This window comes from Cricetulus griseus (assembly GCF_003668045.3).
Source record: "Cricetulus griseus strain 17A/GY chromosome 1 unlocalized genomic scaffold, alternate assembly CriGri-PICRH-1.0 chr1_0, whole genome shotgun sequence".
Taxonomy (NCBI): Eukaryota; Metazoa; Chordata; class Mammalia; order Rodentia; family Cricetidae; genus Cricetulus; species Cricetulus griseus.
This window is the reverse complement of record NW_023276806.1, coordinates 160,798,764-160,820,970: the sequence shown is the minus strand read 5'-3', so window position 1 is coordinate 160,820,970 and position 22,207 is coordinate 160,798,764. Positions and strand designations below refer to the sequence as shown.

General features: G+C 43.8%; 1 protein-coding gene across 2 annotated transcripts in view; it reads left to right on the top strand.

Annotated features, from left to right (window-relative positions):
* Positions 1 to 22,207, top strand: part of Plxnc1 (plexin C1) — a 146,371-nt gene that overhangs the window by 121,285 nt on the left and 2,879 nt on the right. For both annotated transcript variants that reach the window (XM_027392654.2, XM_035450691.1), the window contains 7 exons: positions 4,543 to 4,720; positions 7,401 to 7,504; positions 16,648 to 16,702; positions 17,929 to 17,960; positions 18,051 to 18,158; positions 19,231 to 19,394; positions 21,015 to 21,162. In XM_027392654.2, coding sequence (XP_027248455.1) covers positions 4,543 to 4,720; positions 7,401 to 7,504; positions 16,648 to 16,702; positions 17,929 to 17,960; positions 18,051 to 18,158; positions 19,231 to 19,394; positions 21,015 to 21,162 — 789 coding nt within the window. The remainder of the gene's footprint in view (positions 1 to 4,542; positions 4,721 to 7,400; positions 7,505 to 16,647; positions 16,703 to 17,928; positions 17,961 to 18,050; positions 18,159 to 19,230; positions 19,395 to 21,014; positions 21,163 to 22,207) is intronic.

Genomic DNA, 22,207 nt, shown 5'->3' with positions numbered 1-22,207 from the left:
TCAAGAAAAGTTCCTCATAAGTATTCCCAGATGTTTCTCTCTTAGTCGACTCCAGATCCAGTCAAGATTAACAACACACTCACCATAGCAGGTCTTAGAACTTGGGTTTGTCTCACAGTTATCCTACTCTACCGGTGCTAAACCTCAGGATTTGCATTGGGCAAACGGTATCATCTACAATGCCCTGTGCTAAATGATGCAAAATAAATGTGCCCATGAATGAATTGAGCTACCAGAAAATTGGCAAAGCAGCACTAGTTTGGAAATATTCTGCATCAAGTTAGAAGAAATGGGATCACCAGGACCTGAAAGGTCAAGTAGAGCAGAGGTGTGTTTCAGAGCAGACTGGAGGTCATTAGTCTCCACTCCTAAGGGACAGCCACATGATCAGCCATCTTCAACAGAGCCCAGGGTCACCATCTCTGTGCTTCTTTGTCCCTGACCTTGTACTCACTGGATGGCTACCATAGCATACCCCACCCCACCCCTGCTTTCTTGTTGTTGCTGTTGGGATAGAGAATCTTTCCTTTCTTTTCCAGAGTTTAGTCACATGACAGCTCCCTGGTGGAGGAGGAGAGAGAGCTGCCACCAATGGCATTCCTCTACCCTAGTTGGGCTCTTTGCTGTTGTTAAGAGCTGTGGGCTAGACACCAACCACACATGCTACCTTAGCTTTGCCAATAGTTTATGCCAAGGAAGGGGAGCTGCAGGGTTAACAGAGGGGGCCCATTTCCAGAGAAGGGACAGGATGTGCTTCAAAGAACTTTGGCCTTTTGTGGTGACCAGAAAAGGAGCTATAGATGTTACAGAACCAGACCAGGCTGAATGTTCTCCGCTTCCCATTCTCCTGGCCTGCCTGCAAGGGATTCTCTGAATGTTTGTGTACTGGGGTGACAGGCTCATCTCCCATATCTGCCGCAAGTGATCTGAAAACAGGTCTTAAGCAGTCCCCAACACCAAGAAGGATATAGAGGGCTTGGCTCCATGGGCCTTGACAGAGGGGGCTGCACAGTAAATGTCCATCAACTTGGGAGATGTTGCTATAAGGCAGTGACCACTGTAGGCCCTGTCTGCCCACACTCTGAGGTGACATGGCCCCTTACTGCTCCCCAGCATAGAAGAGAGGTTCAGATGAGAGCCCCAGCTCCAGATGGGAGTATTAAGACCTGGGTCAGACCTGAGGGGCCCTCCACTCACATTCTAGGAAACTACTGTCAGAGCACTAAGCGTTACCGGCATGAAAAATGAATACAAATCAATTTATGTCTGGATTTATTCTCAGAATTCCCTGTGGACTCTGTAAAATGCCTTTTTACCCATTTTCCACCTATCTAGCTGTGGAGGCAATGGCAGATTTACATTAGTTTACATGCAGTTAAGATATTTTTTTCCTTTTGGTTATGTTTTTAAGAACATTTATTGCCTATAAAGAGGTGTTATTGTTAAAGACAATGGTGCCCTTTAGGTAGCAACAGAACATTATTTTGTAAATGCCAATAAAACTGTTTCACAAGCCAGGATGGCTGGGGTTCTGATTAAAGGGCATTTTCCCTTCATTTTTATCTTGGAAGCCACCATGAAGTGGCTTTGACACCATCACTCCTGACATGGGTAAGGAAGGTGACCTGACCACAGGGATGGAAGTTACTCCCAAGTGTCCTTCCCAACTTTCATGTATGCTGCGGCTCTAGTTAAGGACTCTGCTTACAGCTGGTCTAAGAAAAGGTTCCTGGAGGTTAGGAGGGTTCTTGGACTGCATCAGAGCCTCAGGAGGGTGGGTTGACGCTTCCGAGGGACACCCTAGCTCAGTGAGCCCTGGCACCAGCTCAGCAGTCACTCAAAGATTCTGACACTTAGAAGCTATGTTCCTGGAGCAACTAATTTAACACCTCTGTACCTCAGTTTCCTCTAAAATGGGGGTGGTAATAGCAATGTAAGCTTTGCCTGGGGGTTAACAGATTCAGAGAGGTATTTCCAAGAACTGGGGGTGTAGCTTATTGATAGAGTATGTGCTTAGCATGCTCCTCATGTTGAGTTTGCTATTCAACACTCCTCTCTCTTGTAGTATGTCTTGAAATGCATTGGGCAGTTCTATGCTGTGAACTGCCCCAATGTCTCTAAAGAAGGGAGGTGAGAAAGAGGGTTTGGGTATGAGGCTTTACCCTGTTGGATTCTTCTAGACAGTCCACCTAGCTGCTGTTCCACTTACCTGGAACCCCTGCATTCTCCCTTGTCTCGTATTTTGGTGTTTTTTTTTTTTTTGTTCATGTATAGAGAAGCATTTTGAACCCCTTGCTCATGGCTGAATTGCCCAGAATACAGATTTTCCTAGGGAGCAGGCAAGAGTGATACTTTCTAGGCCAGGGACTTAACTGGAGCACACTGAGACTACTGGTCAACCCCAAAGATGAGATTCCACTAATGGGAGAGAGTTTAAGTCATTTGGCTAGGACTGGACTAAACTGACTATTGTATCATAAACGGGATTGCAAGGGGAAAAATATTAAGTCTTAGTTGTTACAGCAAAATGCCATAGGCTGAGTGGCTTGTGAGCACTGAAGTTCCTAGTTCTAAAGATTGGATAGTTAAGAATCTGGTCCCTGTCAAGTTCAATGTATGGTGAGCACTGCTTTCTCACTGATAGTGCCCCAATTTCTGCCTTGGGAAAGCTCTATTCAGCTTTACTGAAATCGCTGCCTCCTGAAGCTTCCTTAACCACATGTGTGTAGAATTCTGGCTAGTCCAGAAGGATTCTGGGTATTTATGGAATGATCATGAGTCCTGGAACTTTATGCAGGATCCCAGAGCAGCAAGGTCTTCTCTTTATTGCTGCCTGTACTGAAATCCTAGCTCCCAGGATGAGAGTGCTTGGTGGGAGGACCTTTGGGTAAGTGACGGGGGCAGAGGCCTCAAGGGTGGCCTCAGAACTACAGTGTCCCCATAATGAGACACACAGGTCTAAGGAACTTGATGTGGAGACAGTTGCCAAAGAATACGTGCCCAGGATTTCAGATGCCCTTGTGGGGATCTGTGAGCCATATGTCTTGAGCATAATTCTGGGCAATGGCAGTTCGATTCATCATTAGTTACCATCAGAAGTCAGTTCCGCAGTTCACTGTGGACTGAGTCCCTGTTTCTGAATGCATGTATACTAATCCAGTGCTACAGTGGTGATTGTATCAACCTGATCGGTCATTACCACCACTTTCCTTTAGTCCTGCAGCACTCCTTTAGTACACTATTTCCTTGACCTCTGTGACAGTACTAGAAGGCAGGTGCTGTCATACACACTTGTTTTTTTTTGCATTGCAGGGAATGGAATTCAAGAGTCTCATGCATGCTAGGCAAGAGCTCTATCTCTGACATAGCTCCCCATCCCCACATGCACTTCTGGTAATCCTAAGGATCCCCACGCTCCATATTATCTGTGTTTTCACTTCTTTCTAAGATTTCTATTATAAACTTTATTAGGAAAAAATCTCATATGCTAAAATTAATTAGACCTAAAATCTGTACACCTTAGTGAGCTTCTATACAGTTACTGTTTTTCATTTCTTTCCAGACCCATGATTTTATCCTTTCACATTCCCTCATTAAGCCAGGCCCTCAAACATTAACAAATTGTGCATTTCACACTGTACCCAAGCCCCCAACTCACTGATAACAGTGCCAAAGAATCTAGATCATGCTAAGCTGCTTACCAAATCCTCTTTGCTCACCTCTGAATCAATCCTCCCCAAAGATCTGTGGCAAGAGAAACTTTGTTTTTTTTAGATCTATGTATTTGTTCTTAGAGAAAGTAAACCTGGAATTGCGTTCAGGTTATTTTCCAGAATATTCCCTGGCTCTGTGTTTTCTCACATACACAAAGACTTCCTTTCCCCATTAGATTTTGAGGTTTTGCTGCCCTGGGAGAATATTAACTGACACAACTTAAGCAATGGCACAGGAATGTAATTAATGCAAGAATAATAGTGCAGGGTGGGGATCTTGGTATTTTAATGAGGACTCAGAAACATCCGACTGCAGATGTTGGAAGCAGAGGGGGAGATGGATGCTGCCATAATTAATGCTGCATATTAAGAAGTGACCTCCTTGGTGTGATCAATACAGGGACCTCATAACCTTTCCTGTCACCTGGACCTTCACTTCTGGGACTCTGTGGTTCTGTTAATAAAAACAATAATCACTAGTCTGTGCTCATTTGCTGTGGAATCTTTCCAAGTAATTTTTTAAAGGAAGAAATTAGAAATCACCATTTTTTTGTAGAATATGTATGTGTGTATATATTTTCCTCTCTAATATATTTATTCAATTCTTGCTCAATAATGAGTGTTTTAACTTTCTGTTTTCCTTTCCATTATCCCTGAAAAGAATGGATTATGGAGAAAAGATTAAAGTAGTATAATGCGATAGATACACTGTTCGCTAATGCACTGTCAGAGGTATTAGGAGGACTTGCCGTGGTGTGCCTTTTGTGAATGCCTTTCAGGCTGTAGTTACCTAATAGACTTCAGACACTGTTTGTTTGTATTCTTGCAGGCATTAAATGTTGTCTTTGAAAAAATCCCAGAAAATGAGAGTGCTGATGTCTGTCGGAATATTTCAGTCAACGTTCTTGACTGTGACACCATAGGCCAAGCCAAAGACAAGATTTTCCAAGCATTCCTAAGCAAAAATGGTTCTCCATATGGACTTCAGCTCAATGAAATTGGCCTTGGTAAGGTTTCTCCCAGACCCCTGAAATGCATCCACCTACCTTCTTTCTGTTTGGTGACAATTATGTGGCCTCAGTTGTTCCCAGAGGGCATGTCTGGGGACCCAGGACTGCTGGGCTCTCTTTTGTGCTTCTTGATTCTTCCCAGGAAGCATCATCCTCCCATGATGCTATTTAAAAAACACTGTATTTGTAAATCAACGTGATTGCTGACCCTGGGACCCCATGGAATCACCCTGCATCAACAAGTACAGAAAGGTGTAAACCCTGTGCCCTCCAAATGTGTCGCACTTCACATTGGCATTTGATTTGTTTGTTGTGATACGGAGTGTGTCATTAGTGGGTGGCTCCACCACAGAGTGTTAACTCCAGCCTGCTGGAAAGGTCATCTTCCTCTTTGCTAATCGCATCCTGCATTAAGTGTATTCTCTGTTCTCCCCCAACACAAAGCAGCATCTGCTATGAATTCATTTGCAGGCTCTATTGGTATACTGCAAAGGAGAGCATATGTGTGAGCAAGCTAACAGGGCTCCATTTCTCTCGAATGTTCATCAACATTTTAAAGTGGAGCTCAGCGTAGCCCTCCCAAGAGACTGCTGTGGGATAATGGGCCAGGAAAGAAGAGTGGAATTGTGGCAGTGACAGACAGCGTAACAAGGTTCATCTCCCCTCCATGTGCAGTTGTAGGCCTCCACTAAGCTGCCAATTAGAATCCTCCCCCACCAATCAAACCTCCTGCTAAAACCATTGAGAAAATCCTGGAGGCAGGCCTGGGAAACTTGGGGGAGGCCATGCAAATGTGTAGCAACTCCAGTGCCTGCTTCTAAGAGAGCAAGCTGCTCAGGTGCTTCTCTGCACCATGTTTTGTTCCCTTGCATGGCCTGGAGTACCTGGCAGCCTAAAGAGGGCTTAGCTCCTTTGATTAGATATAAGCAGAAGGGGCAGCCCCATCTCGGAAACTGAAGCTTGACCCAGACCATCAGTTAACTTGCCTTGAACATTATCTGACCACAAAGGACATGGGCACACCCAGTCTAATAACCACAGGAAAATGGCCCAGCAGCTTTATCTTCACCACTGAGAAGTCCATAGCAGGCCCTGCAGGCCCTTCCTGGGTTTGTGCCACCCAGGTGTCCCAACCCCAACCCTAAAGTTGGAAGGTAAGGGTAGAACAAGCTGGTGGACATATGGACAGCTGATGGACAGAAAGCATATATGCACAGAAGGTAACCATTTAAAAATGGAAAATAGCAGAGCCTCACCTAAATGGAAAAGATTTGTCATCTAAGACAGCAAAACCATTTGGGTTCTGCAGAAGTTGCCTTGTGGGTTGTCACAGAGTCACAGTTACCAGATTTTGGGGGGAGGTGACACGGGGAGGAGACAAATCTTGGTATTGTACCCCTAGCTGACCCAGAACTCACTATTGAATCCAGGCTAGCCTTGAACCTGTGATGATCCTCTTGCCTCAGCCTCCTGAATGTTAAATTTGTAGGCATGAACTACCTACCATATGTGGACATTGCTAGATCTTAAAAACTTTTAATTACATTATTTAACGTGCGTGCGTGTGCGTGTGCGTGTGCGTGTGCGTGTGCGTGTGCGTGTGTGTGTATGCACTGTTGTGGAGATAGAAGACAGTGTATGAGAGTTGGTTCCTGCCTTCTACCATATGGGTAATGGGAATAGAACTCAGATCCTCATGTTTGGAGGCAAATGTTTTTACTGACTGAGTCATCTTCCCAGTCCCCATTGCTAGATTTTTTTGTATGTTTGTTTGTTTGTTTGTTTGAGACAGGGTTTCTCTCTACTGTGTTGGAGCCTGTCCTGGAACTCTTTCTGTAGACCAGGCTGGCCTCAAACTCAGAGATCTGCCTGCGTCTGCCTCCCTAGAGCTGGGATTAAAGGCGTGTGCCACCAACACCTGGCTCCATTGCTAGATTTTTAAAAAAGAGAAATCACAAGTCCAGATTTTTGTGTGCAACTTCCACATATTTAGATGTTGATAATGAGTTGCTATTCATAACAATTCATAAAACACTGCACAAATTCAAGAAAAGAAAACACTCATCTGTGGCTACCTTCTGACTATAATGATTATAGTGCACTACGTGGGATGGCATGTTGGTGAATAGTGACTCAGCTGCAACCGTGCAGAAGAGAGCTCATACTGTGCTCTGTGAATGAACATGTCCATACATTGGTGACACTGAGGCTTTTTTTTTTTTTTTTTTGGTTTTTTGAGACAGGGTTTCTCTGTGTAGCTTTGGAGCCTATCCTGGCACTTGCTCTGGAGACCAGGTTAGCCTCGAACTCACAGAGATCCACCTGCCTCTGCCTCCCGAGTGCTGGGATTAAAGGCGTGTGCCACCGAAGCCCGGCTCACTGGAGGCATTTTTGTTTTTGAAGGTTTTAGTCCTTCAGATGATGGGTGATTCTGTCTTCAAGGTCTCCACTTCCAGACTTGACTCAGCATGTTTCAGGATCAGTTGTCTGAAATATTAGACTCTACACACAAGCCCAAAGCCTTTTGTCTGGCTGGCTATATCCACACTGTCCAACAAAGCTTTGCCACTCCATTCAAGATTATTTATTTACCAGTAGTATTTGTAAAAGTGACTAGGCAGCATTTTTTTTTTCTGTGACTTTAGCATGAAAGCAAATGCCTTTCCCCCCTTTTCAGAGCTTCAAGTGGGAACACGACAGAAAGAACTTTTGGACATTGACAGTTCTTCTGTGATTCTTGAAGATGGAATAACCAAGCTAAACACCATTGGCCACTATGAGGTAAGACCACGACTCAGCCTCACCAACTCTTTCTTTAGCCATAGTCCTAACTGGGTTGGATAAGCCCTTTTAAAAAAATCAGACCAAAACAAACCAAGACTCCCTATTTTTGAATGGTTTTCAAGTTGCTTGTTAGGGCTCAATCTCTTTCTCTGCTCATTTAGAAGAGCCCCCACATTATGTCTAGTGGTGTCCCTATCACATGCCTCCTTCCTCACAAGGCTCAGTGTCATGCTGCCTGATTCCCCATCTTGCCATTTAGGGCAGAGACTTTGCCATGGCGAGACTGTCTGGCCTTGCACAGTGTGTTCTTAGGGAAACTGTGGGTGAGTTATCATATATGCAAATCCCCACGGCATGTCAAGTGTGTCAATGCTGAGTAAAGTAGACTCCTCAGCCTCTCCTCTCTCCACTGTGCTGACCTTGTTCTGAAGATGTTCTAAATGTCCTTGTTTGTTTGCACTATTCAGTGATGGCTCCTTCGGCCCTATGACCCATGTGCTGAGTGCATGCTGCAATCAGTGCAGGGTGCACATGACTTCTCAAAGACCTGAGTGCCAGAGAAGCCTGTATGTGACAAGACAGGAAGCAGGGAAGGTTCCTGTAAACAGACACTGGGATTCATTCAGCAACATTGAACGGATGGTCTAGATCTGCTGAGTGCCTGTTTTGGGCTAAGAACTCAGGCTGCAGGGGAGAGGAATGAAGTCCAGGCTACTGACTCAATGAGCCTGCAGCCCCCAGGAGGGAAAAGTAACACTTTCTGACACAACAGTGCTGTAGCTTGGAGACTCAAATGAGGCTTCTTATGGACAGCATAGCAGAGCTGAGGCTAAAGAATGGGGCTGGGATACAGCTGTCAGTACTTCTAGCAGGCATGTTGGACAGAATGGCTTTCAGAGTGGCCAGAACCCAAGGAGGAATTGTACTAGTGAGAACATTCTGGGTCACATGGTGACTCGGCCATTTGCTAAATATTGTCTAGTCCCATCTTTCAGTAGTCCTATGAGGTAGGAACCATTGCTAACCTACTTTATGGATGGGTTCATTGAGACTGGGACTTAACCAGAGAAGTGGAAGGAAGCTAGAAGGGAAACCATGCCATCCCTCTGGTCTTGTTCATCTGCTTAGTTTATATCCTATCTTAAGGACAGCAGGGGCCATCAAAGGGCTTACATTTGTGTTTCAGAAACTGATTGTGATGGACAGGAAATAGTGGGGGGCAAGGCTGGCACTCAGGAGGGGCAGATGCTTTTTCAGAGAGAAGCCCAAAGCAGAGCAGCTACTTATGGTTCAAAAGCACCAAGATGGACTTTGCCAGGCATCATCCTCAGCTAGCTTGCTCTCAAGAGCAGTTGTCTGGACAGTCAGGAGCAGGAAGCATCCTACCCCTGCATTTTGTCTTGCCAGTGGGGTCCTGTGGCTATTTCTGAAGACCTCACAGAGACGCATGAACCACACCCGTGTCAGTCCCTACAGCTGAGGGTTCCTGACCCACAACCACCTGGCCAGACCTAGTATTCTTAGCTTAGGAGCTTCTGTGAAAGTTCACAGTTTCTCAGTATGGGTTCCCGGGTGGCAATGGCCAGCTCCCAAGGGATGTAAGTGGATAGGAAGTCTCAGAGGGGTCCTACTAGTGCCCCATTGTGTGTTCAGAGCTTCAGAGCATCTCTTTTCCCTGGGTCTATGTGGAAAGTTGGTCTGGTGTCCAAAAGGGTCCAAGTGTTGCAGTCCCTTTTTGGTGCTCTTGGATTTTGGTCCCTCTTGGCTTTTGCAGTCCCTTTTTGGTGCTCTTGGATTTTGGTGCTCTTGGATTTTGGTCCCTCTTGGCTTTTGCAGTCCCTTTTTGGTGTTTTGGCTTTGCTCCAATTAGCCTCCTCTGCCCTAACTCTGTTCTACCTTCTCCACAACCATATGGCATTGAGTGGGACACCGAGGAGGGTGGTGGCCACTTATTATCCTCCATAGGGATAGTCAGGACAGGTCATTCCAGCAGAGAAAACAGCACACAGCTGTCTGCAGGGCCCAGGTAGCCTGTCAGGAGAGCTAGAACATTACTCTTCGTGAAGACATCGGTGTACTAGACACCTATCTGCTTAAGGATGATAATGAAATTAATCCGGCCTGTAGTCACTTCCTGTCCTGATGATTTATTGCCCTCATAGCCCAGTGTTGCTGCCTGGTGGTAATAAATGACAAGACTGGGACACAAGGGCTTAACGGATTCTGCTTATGTTTAAAAAGATAAGCCACAAGGCATATAAATGCAGAGAGCTTGAAGGAACCCAGGGAGGTCAGCTGGGCATACTCCCCAAACCTGGACCACTCCAAAAGCCTGGGTTCCTAAGGACTGAGCTGGAGAGAAGGATCCAGCCTACTACCTTCAGCTGCTTCAGTCTGCACTTGATTTTAATAGCACCTCCGCACATTTGAAATCTGGGATAATTTGAGAGGGCTGGGCTGACGTTTGCTTTTGCCCTTTCGTTAAAGAAAGCCATTTTCAAGTACTTGCTTTTCCCTCCAAAGAGACAAGATGCTAATTATCACTCTTATTCATTTACTAAAGCATCCTAGTTTGAGTCACTGTATGCACTTGAAAGAAAAAAAACTATATTTCATTTAAAAATAGGGTCTAATTCAGAGTTCTAAGTGATTCAGACTTACCTCCCCCCAATTAGTCCAAATTAGTTAGGTTTTAAAGTTAATCGTCAGTGACGGCCAGTTCCTCCTCCTGTCTAAACAGTGTGTCTGCTGCTGGAGTATAAGGCCCAGCTTATTCCACTTCATTTGTGAGGTATAGCAGACCTTTGCTAGACATCTGCTCTGAGGGTAATAGAGGGGTCAGAGTGTACAGAATGTAGGGTTGGATGCTCTGCCCAGAACCTCAAGCGAATGATGATGATACTCTTTCAACCTACTGAATGGTTTCCAATCCAACTCCCAGCATTTTTGAAGATTGCCTTCTATGGCAGAAACAGTGGGAGTCAGTACCCACACTTATTCACAGTGCTGGCTCCATTAATGCTCACCATAGACTGATGCTTTTAGGCCAGAAGGGTTATTTCTCTCAGTTCCCATCAGACGTACAGAGGACAGCAAATTTCTGCTCCAGTGTCCTTCCATCTTGTGAAGAAAAGGGGTTATATGAGCCGATGTCCTAATAAACAAGAATCCAGCAGCATCTTTTTCTCTATAATTAAACCCTCACAAACACTCCCCTATCTGGTTGTGGCTCAGGCTGTTTGCCATGAAGGGATCCTAATGACAGAATCAGGGTAGAATGTGGAGGCATGCTTGCAGTCTAAGCTTCCTTCTTCTCTCTCTCTGGTACCCCACTGTGACCTTTTGCTGGGCCACATTGTCACACCCTGACATGAGGTAGCAGAGGCTACAAGGCAGGTGTTTTGTGGGGCAGGAAGTTTTCTCTAAAGATCACACATCTTGTTCCAAGCTGTGAATTTTGAGGAGAAATGATAAACCACTAAGTGGCTGAAGAACATTGTGCACTAGTGTAGAAGTGGTCACTGATGACCCCAAATTAGCCATTCAGAGGCCATTTATAGCTCTCAGATATGTTTCAGACCATCTGTTAGGTAAGGTCAGTGGTCCTTCTGGTCAAGTTCTATCTCTGCTCTTAAAAAGACTGGACTACCCCGAGAGACACATTTAGCCAACAAAGAGGCTGCTTCTGTACCATATCCTAGGGGCTTTGCCAACACCCCAAACATGGGCTTTGGTTCTCTTTACTATCCCATGCATGAACACTGTCTTCTACATCCAAGGCTGGGAGACGGTAAGAAACTTGGCCATGCTCATTGAGCTTCTCTTGATGCTCCTAGGTCATCAGCTGATAAAAGAGAACTTCCCTTCCAAACTGTGGTCCTGCCAAGGCCAGTGGAATATGGTTGTGTCAGAATGGGGATTTTAGACCATGCTCATAACCTGCAGGCTTCCTGGTGGAGAACTGGGACTGATCTGTGACATAGTCTGGTGATAGTCTGTTGGTTAGCATTCTCTGGTGCCAACGGAAAAGGTTAACTTCTCATGAGACCATGTGATGGATCTTGTGGCCCATGGGACAAGACTGTTTCAGTGAAGAATGACAGACACTAGGAAAGGTTTCCCTGAAGTAATTTGTATTGACCACTGTGCTTTTAGAATATTTTCTTTACACAAGGAAAAAGGATCAAATTGAGATCACATTCATCATTTCCATAAAACTCATAGAAGCCATCTTAATTTCCAATAGTTGATCATTTTTACCTATACAAATAACATTTTACTTTTCAAGACAGGGTTTCTGTGTTGGCTGTCCTAAAACTCACTTTATAGGCTAGGCTGGCTTTGAACTTAAAAGATCTGCCTGCCTCTACCTCCTGAGTGCTGGGTTAAAGGCATGTGCCATTATCACTTTAATAAAGATTTGCTTTACTATTTATGCTTATGTAAGTGCACCTGTGCAGGTACCTTCAAAGGCCAGAAAGGGGTATCAGATCCCCCGAGTTGGTGTTATAAGTGGTTGTGACCCAACCAGCATAGGTGTTGGAAACCAAACTTGGGTCCTCTGCAAGAACAAGTTCTCTTAACCACAAAGCCATCCCCACAATTTTTATATGTGACATTTTTATATGTTTAAATATGAAATGTTTTAAACATTTAAATATATTTAAATTTTGTCTCTAGAAAATTTATCTTTAGGGGATAATCTAAACCTATGACATAAAGACAGCTTCTTGCCACCAAGATATCTCACATTTATGCCACAGATTTATTTTAGGAGTTTTTAATTAGTTTTTGTTTTGTTTGAGACAAGGTCTCATATATACCAAACTGGCTTCCAACTCCATATTTGTGAGTTGAACTCTTGATCCTCCTGCTTCTCCTTACTGAGTGTTGGGATCAAACTCAGGACTTCATGCATGCTAGGCAAGTACTTGAACAGCCGAGCTATGTCCCAGGCATGGCTTTTAATTGTTGACATTTGTCCTTTTCACCCCTGTGTGGCCACAACTTCTAATGCTAATGGCAAGTCTCTCTACTTCTGCCACATTCTAGCTCAGACTGGGAAGGGATGGTCTTGTCACACAGTGCATCGTGGAACACTATAAGACTGGAGAGGGCTTCCTTTGAAAATGTCATGTGCACCTATCAGCTCTGGGCTGGAGACATGTTCTTACTGCGGATCTATCTAGTGACATTAATCTTCCCTTGATTAAATTTGGTTTTCATCTCTAAAGTCCGGGCCCTCTTGCCTCACAGAAGGACAAGAGAATGGATGTGGCACTTTGCAGGAAGTAGTTAAGAGCTTCTAGGACAGAGCAAACAGCCATAGTGTTTTTTAACCATTTGGATTCCATGGCACTTTTTAAAAAGGTGTTTCTTGCCTTGACTTGGCAGCAGCTGACTTGAGAATAGAAAGGGGAAACCTGCTTCCCCCAAACATCTGTAAATGATTTTTTATGTCCTTATAATAGTATTAAACATCACATGAGGCCAAAATGTTCCTGCCCTAGAGCAGCTGTGAAAGTTAGAAATATTCTCACACACATCCAACTCATCCACTAATAAAATGCTTTTACACCAGCTCTTGGAAGATAATTTCAGAGTAAAATCTTCTTAGTTCGAGCTACATCTACACTCTCTTAATGCCCGAGCACAGTGCCAGCAGCCAAGCGTTGCCAGCTCTCGAAAAGACATTTGAACTTTTGGCAGTGTTCCTTATCATAAGGCCCATCCATGGTGTTTGTGATTATAGAGGGAGGGTGCTCGCTTTTGGCAAAACAAAGCGTCTGACAGTAGCGGAGTATTGGCTCAACACTCAACAGGATCCATTTGGGATTCATTCTTTGACAATTACCCAGAATGAATCATCAGCTTCCTTTTATAAAAGGGTATTTATTGGCTTAAAATCAGTATATCCAGCCCGTGGTGGTGGGGAGTTTTATAACTATGTTCACACATTCTTATAAGTGTGGTGTCTGAGTATTGCTATGGGGATGCCTGCACAGGGCATTTATTTTAATTGCATCAAATATGGAGACGAAAACAGTCAATGGCTTGATGGAAAGGAGAAGAGGGTTAGTGATGAGAGCAGCCCAAGAGCTCAGTAAGAGTTAACATTAGGAGTTGCCTTAAGGCCTGAAGATCTAGCTAGCTCTGCCCAGATTCCCCTCTTCCCACAAGATGTCCTAAACACTAGCAGTGGGAGGCATCTAGCCTAAACTTAGCAGCTGGCTGGACAGCTGTGTCTAGGGCCTCTGGAGAGTTGGCTCTTCCTCTGTGGGTGTCACCTGAAGGAGATTGTTTATCCTGTGGTGGTTAGTAGGGAGGCCTGTCCATTTTCAGAACCAATGTGCAGCAAGCCAGAGAGCAATTCTTAGATTCTTTCTTGCAAACCAGAGAAGGCAGGGTCCAAATTTGTATTAGAGCTTTACAGTGGGGAGAAAGTGACTCTGCTCTTCAGGCCACAGCTGAAGGGAGGTGGGGTTTGCCCCTGACTTGCTTCTTCTCCACCCCCTTTGTTTTATGTCGACACCAGCCCCTCCTTGAGAACCATCTCTTCTTAAGAACCCCTGCTTGCCCTCTGTGGTTTCTTCTGTCTGAAGGTAATTTATGCACTGGTCTTTTCCAAGGAGCTACCTGGTTATGAGAGAAAGACCCTGAAGGGCCATTTGGCCCAGAGATCTTTGATTCCAAAAGGCCTCAAAGTGAGAGTTCTAGACTTCATCTCTAGTAGGCCACACATAGACATGGCATTAACAGGATAAAACATTTATCAATTGACCCATACATTTAATAGCTGAAGTGTTTTTGACTTGTTTTTTGACAGAACTATTCTCAGTTATAGTTTATGTTCCTCAAAGTTCATATGTTTAGAGTAAGGAATGTAGCTTGGTGATGGAATACTTTGTTGCCTGGCAAGCAACAAAGCTCTGGGTTTAGTAACCAACAAAACTCATCTGTTTAGAATGTGGGACTCACAGGTTTTAGTTGTGTACCATCAAAATCCGATTTTAGACTATTTCATCATCTTTAAGAGAGTCTCATCACTATTCAGTCTTCTCTATAATTGCCACTTAATGACCACTAGCTTTTCTATATAAATTTGCTTGTTCTGGGTATTTTATATAACTGAGATCATACATATGATCTTGTTTCAGTTGGCGTACTTGTAAAGTTAATCTACACCATTGCATACATTAACACTTTCCTTACCATGTGGCAATTTTTGTAGTACATTCATATAATGGACTATTACAGTTATGAAAAGGGATGTTCTACTGACAGGCACAAAGTATACTAAATTAACATCATAGACCTCAGATCATCCCTAAAAGGCATACATTAAAAAAAAATAAACAAGTATGTGTTGTATGAATCCAGTTGTCTGGATCTCAAGAATAGGTAAAAGTAATCAGTGGAAGAAGGCAGGAGGACAGGACTGCCTATGAGGACAGGAGTGGCCAGGGGCAGTTATTGGAACCCTGAAATGTTTCACACTACAATGTAGGTGGAGTTATAGTCATTTTACACAAAACCCTATTTATGACAACAGTTATACACGTGTAGTAGTAGTTGTGCTGGCTAGTTTTATGTCAGCTTGACACTAACTAGAGTCATTTGGGAAAAGTGAACCTCAACTGAGAAAATATTCCTCGCCAGAAAGCCTGTAGGCAAGTCTGTAGGGCATTTTTTTTCTCTCCCCTCTCCCTTTTTCCTGAGATAGGGTCTCACTGTGTAGGACCAGGCTGTCCTCAGAGACCTGACCCCCCTCTACCTCCAGAGTGCTGGCATTAGGGGCATGTGCCACCATGGCTGGCTTGTAGGGCATTTTCTTGATTGATGATTTATGTGGAAGGGCCCAGCTCACTGTGAGTGGTGCCATCCGTAGGCTGGTGGTGCTGGGTGCTATAGGAAAGCAGTCTGAACAAGCCATGGAGAGCAAATCAGTAAGCAGCATCCTCCATGATCTCTTCTTCAGTTCTTGCCTCAGGTTCCCTGGATGATAAACTGTGATTTGGAACTGCCATCACAGCAACAGAACCCCTAACTAATTAGCACTCACCAGGATGGTATACTTACTTCTGGAGAATTCGGTGAAAATCACGTGCAATTTCTATAGCTAGTGCAAAGAGAATAACCATAAGCATACTGGAAGAGGGTCACTTGTGAGCATACCCTCTATCTGGCACAGACGCCCCTCTGGTCCCTGCTAATCACTGGCTCTCTGACAGTTTTGACTGTGAGAACAGTTGAACCATACAGTATGGTTTCTTTCATGTTGGACTCTTTTGCCCAACAGACTGTGAGACCCATAGCATGCAACAATAGTGTATTTTCAATGTTTTTGTAACTTATTGTGAATCATGAGGATTTGTATTGTTGAGTACAGACCTAGACACACAACTGTTCTGTCATTGGGTATAGCTGCAGATATGTTTGAGGAAACCTGTCTCAACTGTTCCTCATTTCCTATACTGTCTTAGCCAATTCAGATGTTGTGACAGAATGCATCTACTTGGGGGCTCAAACAGCAAATACTTATTTCTCATAGCTCTGTTGCAGAGAAGCAAGGTCATACACCACTAGACACAAAGCCAGTAGTCAAAGATTCTTCCTGATTCAGAAGGCTGTCATTTCATTATGACCTCATATGCTGGTGGGAGAGTCGGGGGAGGCAGGCTATGTCTTCCCAGAAGGGTACTAATCCCATTCTGAGGGCTTCTCTCTATGACATAATTACTTCTCAAGGGCCCTACCTCCTCATACCACCATATTAAGATGATTTGGCACATATATTTGGAGGGTACACAAGCATTCAAACGGTGGGGGTGGGGGAGAGGCTGGCTGAAGACAGCTTACTCTTTCCCTCTCCAAGAAGCAGCTCCCATCCCATCTAGATCACAGGTATTGACCTTAGTGCATCTTGCTGCCTGTGTGCTTCCTTCACAGGACAATGAGCCCCTTGGGGACAGTGTTCTGCTGGTCACCTGGCTAACCCTAGCCTGCACACAGTGCCCAGAATGTAGCAGTCCTTGATAAATATTTAATAAGCAAGAGAACATAAGATCCATCTAATTCCCGAGTTGAAGCTGAGAAATCCATTACATTTGAAAACTCTTACTTTTTATCTCTGCTTTCAGATATCAAATGGATCCACTATAAAAGTCTTTAAGAAGATAGCAAATTTTACTTCAGGTAACCAATACAATATTGTTAACCTTTTGTTCTCACCGAGCTTTATGAAGTATTGCTTTTTTGCTTCTCTTAGCCATACTGTCACAGAGGTATGATTGAGATGTTGCTATGTGAGTCTCTGGAAGCTGAGAAAAGCCATTTCAGTGTGGTTCTAGTTCTAAGAGCATGGGTTCTGCACAAAGGGAATAAAACTACCCATGCTGGTACAGAAGGCCCAGCACAAAGGAAGCCATTGTTAGCAGCTCTGAACACAGGGCAGTCTCAGCCCGTGTAGCTCTTTTCTAAGTCCACAGTAGGATGGGCACCAACAGAAGAGGCCGCCCTGTAATTGGGCAGGAAGTTTGTATACTGCCCTGGACAGACTGAGCAAGCAAGACAATCCATGCAAAATCTCCAATATACCAGTCAGCATTGCTGACTTCCCAGACAGTGGAGACAAAAGGAGCTTTACAGGGAAAGTCAGCAAGCTAGTCTTCTGTCTTCCTGGCCGCTATGGGACAGGAAAACGCTGATAATGACTTGAGAAAACCCGCTGGTCCTGTACCAGGTTTGTCCTTAGCCCCACACCACAGACTTCTCTTACTAAGTAGTCTACGGCTTTTGTCAGCAGACTATTTCCCCTTCTTTTTAACTGCCTTAATTTTAGTAGCATTTCTTGATGGTCTAGTCCTCTTCATCTTCAGGCCTTCATTGACTTCTGAGTTGGACACATTGTCTGATCTTAGAGGGGGCCCACATTCCTTCCCACCCCAGCCTTTACCTGGCTAGTCACTTGTTTAGGTTTATCTGTAATAGTCCTTCTTCAAAGCAAGCTCCTAGACTTGGATTGGCTCCTTTTCACATAGTTCTCCTTTGTTGAAATTAAGTAATTGGGCAATTAGAAGCAGAACAAGACAGTCTTAATCCTGGCTGCAGGCTTGGCACACAGGGGTGCTCCAGGTCTCTCTATTGAGTGATAGGCTGGAGGCCACATCCCTGTCCCCAGTAAGTGTCTACTCAACCTCCGCTCTAACACTTTCAGGCACAGGGAACCTGCTTCTACTCTAGAACCTAGCCCCTTTTCACACTGTTCAGGTGCAGCAGCGGACAACATGTAGCAGTGAAGAGCTCAGTACAACAGAAGAGCTGTTGGCTTTGGAGCACAAACGGGGCTTGTGTTGCGGCCAATTAGTCCGTGGTTGTTTTTTTAATAGACTTTTTTCTCTCTTCCTTTTTCTGGTGTTCAGATGTGGAATACTCAGATGATCACTGCCATTTGGTGAGTTCAGGCTGTTTTGTGCTGTCCACCGAACTGCATGCCTTCTGTAGAATACAGTTTCCTCAAGTAACACTTTTTTGGTCTTTTTAGATTTTACCAGATTCAGAAGCATTCCAAGTCGTGCAAGGAAAGAGACATCGAGGGAAACACAAGTTCAAAGTAAAAGAAATGTATCTGACAAAGCTGCTGTCAACCAAGGTACACTTACTGTTCCAAACGCTTTCATGGCTACCTTGGGGGTATATGTGTTCAACTTAATTTCCGCTCAAGTGTGAAAATGTTACAAATCCCTTGTGCCTTCCAGCAAAGCAAAAATGAAAGTTTAAATTGTAGACACATCCTATACCCTCCTTCTATTATTTTTTGTAAACTGGAAAGAGAACAGCATTTTACAAATTTCTACTGCAGCATCTTCAATCAGAGCATTTACTATTGTTCCTGCTGCTTTACCCACCATTTCACTATTACTTTTTAGGTTGACAGCATAATTATTCCTTTTTGTTTACTTATTATAGATAAGCAATAAAACGAGGAGAAAATCTGTGATGATTAACCTAGTAAATCCTACTGCTTTTTTTTTTTCTTTTGAAATTCAAGAATTCTGTTCACTTATAAGAGTGTTAGACGGGAAAGCCAGTGGAATACCAAATTAGGAGCAAATCTTACTGCATCTAGTTTTTTTTAGTAGGTTAACAGAAGTCTCTGGATTTTTGCTCCACTGTTGTAACACTCCCCCTAGCCTTTAATACCTTGCTGGGCAAGCTTCTTCAGCACATCTGCTTAGACCTGAGTAGATCTGTGTGGCAGGCAGAGGAGTGCCTGTACCTTTTGATTTTTATCTTTCCTGGAGAGCTCTGCCTTCATTTTCTTTTTGATAATACTTGGCTGCTTTGGGAATTCAACATTTAAACCATGAGATGGAAATGCATGCTACAGGAAGAAAATCTAGCAGCAAAGAATTATCACTGAGTTTCTCCAGGCTACACATAACAAAGGCAGAACATCTGTGGCTTGTCTATATACACAGCCTACATCGGCACTGCATCTTCCTGCTGCTTAAATAGTATTGCTATCAACAAGTTTATGCACCAAGTCAAAACACAGACTTTGCGGACCCTTGTCCACACTGGCCTCATCTGACAATTTCCCATTTTCTCTCTCAGCTTGCTTTTCCCTGGTTGGCACATCCCTTTCTCTGAACTTAGAGCTGGCTTTTCCATTAGGTTTTCAACCACCACCATGAATCTCAGTCTCCCCTTCTGTCTTCCAGGTGGCAATCCACTCTGTGCTTGAGAAGCTCTTCAGAAGTATTTGGAGTCTGCCCAATAGCAGGGCCCCATTTGCTATAAAATACTTCTTTGACTTTTTGGATGCCCAAGCTGAAAACAAAAAAATCACAGATCCTGATGTTGTACATATTTGGAAAACAAACAGGTAGGGATGTAGGTGATTACTGACTGTTTTCCAGACTCTAGGGCAGAATGTTAAATCCATAGTTACTGATCAGAATTTCAAGGTTTGAACTGTATATCCTAAAGGACAAAATAACAAAATTCTGTTATCTTTTATGCATGAAAAATACTTATCAAGAATGTTAGACTAGCAAAGAATGAGAAATTATTATTTTATGGCTTATCCTATTTTTATTATTGTGCCTACGATGACTGCTTTGCAATTTTCAAGCTATTTCGATTCCATATTCTATATTCATGCTTTTGTTATTTGTAGTAGTAGATTTCATATTCTATATTCATGCTTTTGTTATTTGTAGTAGTAGATTTCATGAGAATTATCCAAGGGTTTTGATGTTACTTACTTTAGCATTTACCTTAAGGAGCAGGATATCCACATTAATGCTAATACCTTCTCAGAAGAGGCATATAGCTTATTGTATTTATCTGAAATGCTTTGCACTTCAGCTGAGGAAGACCTACCCAGTCATGGTTCAATAGAACATCTCATATGAGCTCAAACCCCTCCATATGCTAGCAAGTAGTAAAGTGACTCTCTGGAGATCTTGGTCAGTTCTTTCCCTTTGGTCTGGGTTTATATTCTCTGCTCTGGCTCACTCCTGTCCTCAGTTCCAGCCTCATGTCCCCAGGCCCTGCTAATCCCACACTCAGCCTGGGTGCTACCACCAGCCACAAGAGATGGAGCCATTGAGGGGGTGGAGGTAGTAAGCTAAGTCAAAGTTGCAAAAGAGATAGATGTAGGGAAGGCTTTGAATACTTCTCAAGTTTCATATTTCAGTATTTATTTAACTTCCTACACCATGTGTATTCTTGGGCACTGTGGTAGTATGGTAATGAATGAAACACATCCATGTCCTCACAAAATGTGTACTCTACAGGTACAGGGGACAGGGAAGAATGCATCCACTGAAGTGCACCAGAAGGTGATGTTTGCAATGGAGAAAGTAGGAAGAAGGCAAAAGTATCAGGACACTAAGGGTGGACAAGGGCTTTAGAAGAGTTTGTACGCTCCTGGATGAGGAAATGATAAAGCGATGAGACTATTGTGAGAAGAGAGCATTGAGAAGACAGATCACATAGCAAAACCCTCAAAAGTATGATCTTATTTGGTATGAGTAAAAGATAGTAAAGGGCTCAGGGGAGAGGAGCCTCTGACTGAGGGACACATAGAGAGAGGAGTGACAAGATCTGATTCTGTGTTAAAAGGGATCAGGACCTAGGAGCAAATAATCCAGGTTAGAAGTTAGTGGCTTACACCGGAGTACCACACTGAGAGGGGCTGGAAGAGGTCAGACACAACAGATTTGAGTGAAAAGTTCTCATTGGTGACATCATCTCATATAAGATTTGGAGGAAATTCTTGTCTAGAGCCATTTTCTGACTTCTCTAGCCTGCTCTTCACTCACTGTTGGATTAACCCTCCTGGTTCTAGTGATGTTGCCACCGGCTGCTTGTTAGTTTAGCAAAGCAGGTTTATGTACTTCAATAACAAGGTCATACATACTCACTTACAAACTGGAGAGCGGACCACTGGCTATGTTAACAGTCCTGCCTGAGAAGAGATTGTTTTCCCTTCAAACAGCCTTCCTCTTCGCTTCTGGGTAAACATCCTGAAGAACCCTCAGTTTGTCTTTGACATTAAGAAGACTCCACACATAGACAGCTGTTTGTCAGTGATTGCCCAGGCTTTCATGGATGCCTTTTCTCTCACAGAACAGCAACTGGGGAAGGTAAGGCCCAGCTTTGCTTTCTGATACATAGCCCTGAAAATCACTTCTGGTGACTGATGTCTCATAGGAACCTCAGATGCCCCAACCCCCTCTTCCTACAAAATCCCGCCTTCGCTCCTTTCTCTAAAGCTTTCTTTTCCCTTCTTATTCCTATCTCTTTAGCCCCCTGCCCCGTACCTGTGGCCCTGCTGCCTGCCCACCCGCTAAACACTTCCTTTTCACTGTCTTCCTGTATTTCTTCCTACAGCTGGCATCTTTACTATGCTACAGGGCCTTCCTGACTGGCCTCAGTCCTGTTAGTAAAATCCCACTCATTCATCTGCCAGTGTTTCATTCCACGGTTTCTTGATGTGCATGAAGAACACTGATCTGTCTGACTGTGCCTATGAACACAGTATCTCCTACTTAAAATGCGTGTGGCTCATAGTAAAAATAGCCTTTAAAAACATCACTTACTCGCTTCTTCCTGTAGTTCAGTCAATCCTTCAGGTACTATGATTCCCATTTTATACACGAGGAATTCGAGGTGCAGAGAGGTCACAGGTCTTGTTATCACAAAGTAACACAATTGTGAACTCTCATCTGTCCAACTACTGTCGTCTGTGGCTCTTCACATTACATTCAGGCTGTGATTCTCTGCCCAACAGGACTGTAAGCTTCTCAAAGGCAGGTACCAGTCACCTTCATCTTTGTATGTTTGATATCTACAAGTGATACTTGGATATATAAATGCTTATTGTATGGAAGGTCATACAACTTGCAGGGTTCACTTAAAACCCGACAAGCATTTCTCAGGAATATTTGAGTGTAGGCAGCCTTCAGAACAATTCACCAAGCCACTGATTCAGCCACTAGACTCTTGAAACACATACTGGGACATTAATTAGTCTAATCATTAATTTGCCTATCTTCACTGCAATTTTTAAACATTTTGTGAACGATGATTTTGTCATCACTGCTATACTTCCATAGCACCAAATTGCCAAGGAATCTTTGCAAATCAGACATCAGACTCACCAGTATTGGTGACATGTGCTTCCTTGAG